Below are 8314 nucleotides of genomic sequence, written 5' to 3' on the forward strand. Positions count from 1 at the left end.
TCACAGCTGTGTACACATTGTGACGCGCGCGGAGGGCGGCTGTTACACGTGCCGCCATTGGCCGCCGATGATGTCAGCGGCCATGACGTCACATATCCTGTTTGGCCGCCGCTGCACCGGCGGTGGCGCGCAGCGGCCGGCGGCGCGGCCCCTTCCGCGTCCGGCGCGCGCGCGCGCTGACTGGCCGACGTGTGACGTCACACACAGGGGTGACTTCACTTGCGCGCGGGCGCGGCCAATGGGCGGTTAGTCACGCGCTTCCCGCGCGCGTCGGGCGACGTCAGGCTGGGGTGCGGCGGCCGCCGCCTTCCGGCGGAGGTCGCAACAGCTCGGCCGCATCCGGGATGAGTCTTCGGACGGCCGCCGCGCCCCCCACGACCCGGCGAGTCACGCCAAACTTCCTGCGCGACGAGGGGGCGTGGCCGCGGGCGACGGCGGTCGCCGGGGTTCGGACGGGGCCGACGCGGCGGCTGGCCAGACCGACGGACGCCGCGGGTCGTCGACGCGGCGTGGGGCCCGGCGGCGCATCAAAGGGCGGCGCGGTGCCATCTGGCACGGCGCAGACTCCCCCGCCCCCTCCCCCTCGCGGCCGAGGGCCAAAGCTCACCTCGGTCTTGATTTCGCGCCGCTCCTCGGTGAAGAGCGCCTGCCCGGTGGAGGCGCGCCGGGAACGGATCGACACCTTGAGCCCCTCCTTGATGAGCGACGACGTGGTCTGCTGGAGGGAGGGCGGCCCGCTGCCGCCGCCGCCACCGCCGCCACCGCCGCTGCCGCCGCCGCCGCCGCTGCCGCTGCCAGACGACTCTTGATATTGCGAGTACGAGGCCGGGAAGGCGGGTGGCGCCAGCGACATCAGCGAGTTGAGTAGCTCAGGCGTGTGCAGGGTCTTCGCGCCGTCTGCGCCCAGGTCGAACGGCGTCGAGCTGCCGGCGACCAGGCCGGGTCAAATGAGGTCGCATTCGTCGAGAGGTGGCGGGAGGTCTAGTCGAATCGCGTCGGACTTGTCGGGCAGTGGCAGGATGGAAGGTCGAATCGGACAGAATCAGGTCAGGTCCATTGAGCGACGTCCAGGTGCCGGTGGATTCGGGTCATGTTTTTCAGATTGGGAAAATTAGAACGGTAATGAGCTGTCGGCCAAGAGTGGGGTACCATAGCACTCACAAGGCAGTCACATGGGGAAACGTTCTAACCCCGGCCTTATCACCGACTGCTGCTGATCGGGTGAAACGAGCAACGACACTGTCGATATGAATGTATAACGGAGATTGTACAATCCTTATCTGATGGGGCTCATTGGATTGCCGCCCCAGTTTCGCCAGAGCAACGGGCGCATATCGGCTGCAAGCAAGCGCTTCCCGGCCTGAGATAAGTGGTTCGCGACCGTTCCCGCCCAGTCTTGTTCGTCAACACGATACACGCCGCGTTGGTACATCATCACTGGAAACACGTCATTCCAGAACGAACACCGCAGCATGGACGAAGCGTCTCGCCAGCCTACGTCATGGACGTGCCGAAAATGGACGCAGTGCGCCAGGTTTACGCTGAAACGTTGCCCATCTATGTGGGGCAATGCTTTCAGGTCACCGAAGCAAATGGTGCTTCGCGCGAATTGATGCACGACAAGGCACCATCAGCCACTGATGTGATTACACCAACGAATCGACGACGTTTCCCGCAACTGCGCCAAGAATTGCCAAACGTTTTAGGGGAACGGCAGAGCCAGGCGCACAATCTGGGCTAAGGACACAATCTTGTCGGAGAATGCGACCTTCTGCGGACTGCTGCAACGCAATCGCGCAGCTTCTGCACGGCTGGAGGGGGGTTGTCCGTCATTAACGCTGAAGTGCCGTCCAGGAACGCACCCTGCAGTGCGCTCCACCCCCGCTGCAGACGCTGCAGCCCAGGAGGGCGCCGTTCTCCGCCCCGGGGCTGTGGGCGGCGGCGCAGGCACGCCGAATGTGCGGCAAGAATCCCCCCCCCCCCCCCCCCTCTTGGGAGCGTGGTGCGAGGAGCGGGCCGGCCTGCTCGCGAACGGCCGGCTCGGACCGGCGCCGCCGCCGGCCGGAGGTGGCGGCCATTTTGGATTAGCGGTCTGTTCGCGGCGGCGTTGATTAGGCACCTGTTCGGCGAGCCAAGCGCTGTCCGACGCTGGCGCAGAAAAATACAGCGAGAGGTGTGGATGATAACAACAGCTCCTGGACTCGGCAGGTTCGGTGAGCCGACGCTTTAACGCAGCTGCGCCCGGGAACAGTTGCGTTTCGGACCCCAGGCGCAAAACAACGGAAAGTCCGGTTCCTCGATTTCCTGCGCGCGTCGAGCCATCCGCCGGCACGGAGATACCAAACAAAATGGCGGCCGGCCGTCGGTGCATGCCGCACGTCTGTCTTTCGGCGCCCGTCGCATGAGCCGCCGTTCTAGCCGCCGCCGACGGCAGCTGCGCGCCCCGCCCGCACTCACCCATTGTCCTCGTTCAGCGTGGGCGACTCCGGCGTGTGAACAAACATCGCACGCTCAGCACGGGAGCACCTGCAACGGGCGGAGTTTTCAGGTTAAGATCGGATTGAGGTAAGCCGCCCGCTCGTCGGCGCACCATCGACGGTTTGAGTGGCCGAAGGCTGTTCAGTGAAGGGTCGGGCGAGAGACGGGGCAGAAACTGAGGTCACTGGGCGCCAGTGGAAGTAACACGGGCTGAAGACGTGGTGCCGCAGCGTGGGAGGCGACGTAGAGACTGAGCTTCTAGCTGCAGGCGGGCAGAAGCTGCCGTGCGATACGCACCCTGTCATCGCTCCCAGCTGGCCCTTGTGTTCTTCCGAACCACTCGCCCGTTCAACACGTCCCACGCGCGCAAAAACTCCGAAGCCACTGTCCCACATTGAGGCTAAGTGCGTGTACGAGCGCTCATTAATCATTGGACGCGTGCAAGAGTGCCGGCCCTCACGCAAGCGTGGGCGGTGACAGTGGCGCATTTGTCCGAGCCAGAAACGTCGCGGCGGCGCCGATGGATACAAATGATTTGTTTTTGCCGCGCCAGCGCCTCTCGAGCGGTTTTTTACTCGGGACGACCATCAGCCGACAGGCGACAGTCGAGCGGGTGTGGTACAGCGGTGTCGCCGAGGTGTCGCCCTCGGTCAGCGACGCCCGCCACCTCAGCGCGCCGCGCCCCAGCCGGCAGCGCCGCGCCGCTCGGGCGGTAGCGTCGCCAGCGGCGGCCGGGAGCGGCGGCCGGCGGCGCGCGGCCGGGCAGCGGCGCAGAGGGGCACGGGTGTCGCCGGCCGGCCGAGTCCGGCGGCCGCCGCTGACACTGTCCAGACCCGGCGGCGGGCGTCCGCGGCCGGCCGCGCCTTATAAGGCAGCGGCCGCCCCGGCCCAGTATCAATCAACGCGGCGGGCGGGGCGCCGGCGGGGGCGGCGGCCGGAGCGGGGCCCGCACCGACGCACGCCCGCCCCCGCGCCGCCCCTAATTGCGCCGTCTAAGAAGACAAAAAACGAAGAGAACTCGCCGCAGCCGCCCGAACGGCGGCCGGCCCGCCCACCCCGCACACACTGCCTCCAGGATGGATGGGGGATCAGCTGATACTATCGGCGGGAGCTATGACGTCACGTGATCGGGGCGGCGGGCGGCGAATAACGACCCGTCAATTGGCCGCCGCGAGAGAAAAAAAAGAGCGACACGTAGAATGAATGGATCCCGGATGTCGTGCAGACTGTGATACGGTGGGAGCGGGAGCTGCGGTGGGACTCCGGGACTTGCCATGGATTCATGGTAGTGGTGAGACTGCCGGCTCATTATTTCACCGGTTGCAGCTAGCATGCAAATGCCGTGAGGACCAATTAAACCTGTCCGATTCGAACTGGCAGCCCTGGCGTCAGCGCGGAGGTTCTTGCAGGGCTTGATTATCAATACCATCGCCATGATATGGCTCACAATCTGGTAATTGTTTGCATCGATATCGCGAACCTTTGAGTGTCCACACGCCTCTATTTACCCCGAGGACAGGCGAACAGGAGGTTGCCCAGAGTCGGCGGACTCAGCACCGTTTTGACCATTCTCTCTTTGTTCGCCACCATCAATCTGCCAAACACGTCAAATTTTCCCAAATGTTGGGAAATCGGACCTTCCAATTCATGCCCGCCCCCATCATGGGATAGTTCCCCACCTGTGATTGTGGCGCCCGTCAATCTTTCACACTGCTCGCCATGGGTCCCACGCGGCCCGTGACGGTTGTTGCGACGCGGCCTCAGCCGGGCTGAGTGACGACCTCCCCGCCACCTCCCCCTCCAACCGTCACACGTGACCTTGGAGTCTGACCTGGCTGCGGACGTCCTCCGAGCACGTCCGCAGACGCTGCAGTACGTGTGAGGGGGGTCAGCACGTGTTGGCAAGGTCAGCCGCCTACGGACGACCCGAGGGGGGAGGACAGCACCTGTCAGCAAGGCCAGGCGCCCACGGACTCCCGGGGCGAGGGGTGGGGGGAGGGAATGAAAAGTGATTGGCATTTTTCCTCCAAGGTTCCCCAGCTTATTAATGTGAGGAAAAATAAGCTTCATTCTTGCTAGATTTGAAAGGTCCCCGTGTGGTGGGCAACGGCGAAACCCAAACACGAACGAAAAAGTCAAAGCGAGTGATAAAAAAGCAAACGGCAAAGGCGACAAAGCTGATATTCATCATTCGTTTCAATATTCCCTGTTAATCTTTTCATTTTAGTGAAATGTAACTTTAACACGATGCATTGCAACTGTAGTGCATAGCGGGAAATGTTGCATGATGATATACGAATATGCATTATGCCTGCCTAAAGCCAATTTAAAACAGCTCACCACTGCCCAAAGCCTGGTTGAACACTTAATGCAAATTTAATCACGCAACCGCTGAATTCAAAAGACGCATGCACGCATGTGTGAATTCACTGTAATACATACACGGCTAAGACAAAATCGTCTTCTTTCGAATTTAAGTATGTGTGCACGGCATCAATTGTGCTCGGAAACTGAGCGCTGAGCAGCTGCATAATGTCATTGCACGAGTTGGGAATACGATTAGCATATCCAGATCCAGCATAAATTATGCAAATGGGACGTCATATAATGCATGAATTACATATTTATAATTGACAAGCTATCAACAACACCAAATGTATTGCATACATTTAAATATGTTATGAGGCAAATCCATTTATTACGTAGGCATCTCATCTATGCAGATCTTGTAAGCACTCCTGAAACTATAGTAAAATATGTTCAGTAAACATGAAGTCACGTCTATTTGTGTAATCATGCTCATATATATTATCGCACACCATCCATTTGTGCAATGCGCGTTTTTCTTGCTCTTCCCGAGTGCAATGTTTGCGCCATTATCGACGCACCACATGTTTGTTATTCAACATCACTATGTACAATGGGTGCAGATATTTAAGATCACACTGGCTGCTTAGTTAATTCATGAATGCATCTCTAAGCTAAGGCTTGAAAAAACACAAGGCAGAGTTAAAGGCGCAGTTTCCACTCAAGATCAGGTTGCAAGCTGGCACAAAACATCAGCCAAAGCTCGTCAAAGTTGGTCGGTGGTTTCAAGAAAGCCATCCAAAAATCGTCAAAGTCGTGGGCTGGAAGAGGGTCAGTACAGCTAGATCAAGTATGCGTAAAGATGAGTTTTTGTTAAGCCGATGAAGCGGAGTTAAAGGATGCTCACCTCTTCTCTCAGCAGCCACTTGAAGCCGGCGAAGCTCCTGGCCACAGCCATATTTAACAAGCAAGCAGTCCCAAGCGCGAGCTCATTCATACCTACCCAGAGCTGCACGGAAACTGTTGCCTGCTTAATCGATCAATGGCACGTGCCCTCCGTTTTTCCGACCACCGGTACGCACCCCCGCAGCACCACCATCCACCCAAGACTAACAGCCGGCTAGCGTTGGCAAGCTTAGATATAACGCTATCTATAAATAGAACTGACATCACTTCGCAGCCGCTCATTGGTCGGCAGTCGGGGCCGGCTGTGTCGCGCGCGGTGATTGGCTGGTGAGTTCGCGCGTCGCCCTGGGCTTGAGCCAGCTGTTCAGGTGAATTTGTAAACAGGTTGTATGCCCTGCACTTGCACCGGGCGCGGACCAGGTACCCACGTCGGGCCTCTGCACTAGGGCCTCTTCCGGTGACACCGCGTGGAGGCGGGCCCCGATCGGAAGGATGATAGGTCCAAGCGAGCTGCGATGCAGCAGCGGCGGCTGCAGCGGCCTGCGACGTCCATTCATCGGGCCAGGTAGTGGCTGTGACGTCACGTCTTACGTCGCTTATGCAATGGCTGAGCCGGAAGCGGTGACGCGTCACGGCGGCGATGAACGGGTTGGTGTGGGCGACCGATGATTCAGAACGGGCCGAAGAGCTGGTTGCATGCGGCCGTGTTTACTGGCCAAGGCAGGAATCTTGCTGGCAGGTCGTGCGCCGAATTCCGCGAGGCGTCGGAGCCGATGGAGTAACCGCAGTTGCCGGTGAAAAAAGGAAACACGTGCACGGGAACTAAAGCCGAAGCTTGTGTTGACATAGCGGCGGTACTCCGAGCTACGGCGAAATAGAGCGCGCCGGAGGCCGCAGTGGCTGGGAATGATCCCAATCTGGTTCACGGTCAAGCAGTGTTTTGAGAGGCTACTTTGCTGTTTCATAGCATGCCAGCGTCCGAAACTGGAATTACGCCAACCGCAAGGAGATGCACAAATGCGTGCAATGGGCGAAGTTCATATCCGGATATTGGCAACACGGCCTTCACCCAAGCCGATGATAACAATGCAGCCAATAATTAATAGTTGAAGCCGCTCTGCAGCAGTTGTTATCTCACCATGTGGTCGTCAGTCGGACCCAGACTACGGCGGCGCAGGCGTCTCATTGCCGTAAAACGCGGTGTTGAGTGGCGGGCATGGACCAACTGAAGGGTACCAGCACCCGCACGACCCATACCCAACAGACGAGGCTTATACCACGCAGGCTCGTGAGCCCATGCGTCGACAGAGGGCAGAGCGGAAAGCATGCTACACTTGGTCGCACGTGAGCCTTATTGTCATTGGCGGGACTTGGGGATTGTTACTGATCTTGTTTGGGAATAGTAACTTATATGCTGTTTTCAAAAAATGCACCATCAAAAGCCTTTGGAGAAGCCGTCCTTCGCCGCCGGGAACGCTTCACGCGTGCGAAAGCTTGGATTGCAGCGCATCGGTTTGTTTTGGTAACAATGACGTCTCACTTTACTACTCCACATCCGCCGCCCGTGTTTGTCCAGGCGTTCTGACAGGCGTCGGCAGCTCTGTCAGCAGCTCTGTCAGAGGCTCTGCACGCCGCTCAGACGCAGTATGCAACTGCGCACATGAGCGGAGGCATGAATGAAAACTCACCTGCCATGCCGCTGTGGTATCGTTAGCGATGATGTCATTCCGTCGTCACACCGCGTCGCTCGCTTCGAGGGGTCGCACGAGGACGTTCCGGGAACAAAACGTCACGTGACGTGATGTGACGTAGCACTGAGTAAAAGGCGCACGGCTACCCGTGACGCGGACCGAGAACCGGTTCCACACCGCGATAGTATCTTAAGCGGATATTTTTACAATGTCCTACCAGTAATTGTCGACCGCAGACGGCCGGCACGCGATGCGGTTCTTTAAGAATGGTTGCTGAGGCTTTTATCTGGGGCGAGGGTAAGCCGGGGAGGTTCGCGGGCTTTCTGGTATGCACTGTGTCGAACGCTCAAGCCAGAGGAGTGGGAGCTTATGACGGCATACGGTGAACAGCAGGTCCCATCGGCAGAACAGACTCAAAGCGTGGCAAGATCGGCAGCAGTGATATCTTGCCGTGCTGAGCACCGAACACGCGATGGGAAGAGCAAGGTCCGACTGCTTCTTAAAAGATTTAAGGAATCGATGCCAGTTTTGGGAAGCCTCATGGCGTGCAGTGCCAAGCGTCGCAGAATGCTGCCTGTTTTCAGGATCTTTACTTGACTCAATATCAGCGGAACTGACTCTGACTCCGGCTGTGACTCGCATTCTACGAAGTTGACTCATCGCTTACCACATTTTGTTGTCGGCTCTAATTTCGACCTAAAAGCGTCTCTCTTAACGCCGCAATCGGTTTCGTTGAAAATGATTCCAGTGACATCAGCCTAGACCTTTCCCTTCCTTTCCCTTCATAACCTTTCTCTCATTTACTCACAAGCTTCCACACCATCAATATTTCGGTAATATGCTAGGTTGTACCGTACTGCTCATCTATATTTTGTTTATCTTGCACTGCACGAATATCATATCACCTGGAGCCCATGTGCAGTGTTCTGATA

At 58.3% G+C, this 8314-nt stretch overlaps 1 protein-coding gene across 2 annotated transcripts; it reads right to left on the bottom strand.

Moving 5' to 3' along the window:
* Window positions 1-214: 214 nt before the first annotated feature.
* LOC119106676 (WAS/WASL-interacting protein family member 1) lies at window positions 215-5890 on the bottom strand. Of its 2 annotated transcripts, none has more exons than XM_037230161.1 (3): window positions 5693-5890; window positions 2458-2526; window positions 215-923 (listed from the first exon to the last, which is right to left on the bottom strand). In XM_037230161.1, exons 2-3 carry the CDS (start codon window positions 2502-2504, stop codon window positions 281-283), a joined length of 690 nt encoding a protein of 229 aa, XP_037086056.1. In that variant the 5' UTR covers window positions 2505-2526; window positions 5693-5890; the 3' UTR covers window positions 215-280. The 2 variants fall into 2 exon arrangements, with proteins under 2 accessions (XP_037086056.1, XP_037086057.1); XM_037230162.1 differs by having other exon boundaries at window positions 5789-5883.
* Window positions 5891-8314: the final 2424 nt, after the last annotated feature.

This window comes from Pollicipes pollicipes, unplaced genomic scaffold (assembly GCF_011947565.3).
Source record: "Pollicipes pollicipes isolate AB1234 unplaced genomic scaffold, Ppol_2.1 Scaffold_2555;HRSCAF=2994_pilon_pilon_pilon, whole genome shotgun sequence".
Lineage (NCBI taxonomy): Eukaryota > Metazoa > Arthropoda > Thecostraca > Pollicipedomorpha > Pollicipedidae > Pollicipes > Pollicipes pollicipes.

Excerpts from the sequence above, each read along its gene's own strand:
- LOC119106676 (XM_037230161.1), bottom strand. The coding sequence starts at position 2,504 with ATGTTTGTTCACACGCCGGAGTCGCCCACGCTGAACGAGGACAATGG. Across the intron at positions 924-2,457 it reads ACGCTGAACGAGGACAATGG|CTCGACGCCGTTCGACCTGG; the intron begins GTGAGTGCGGGC and ends GGTCGCCGGCAG.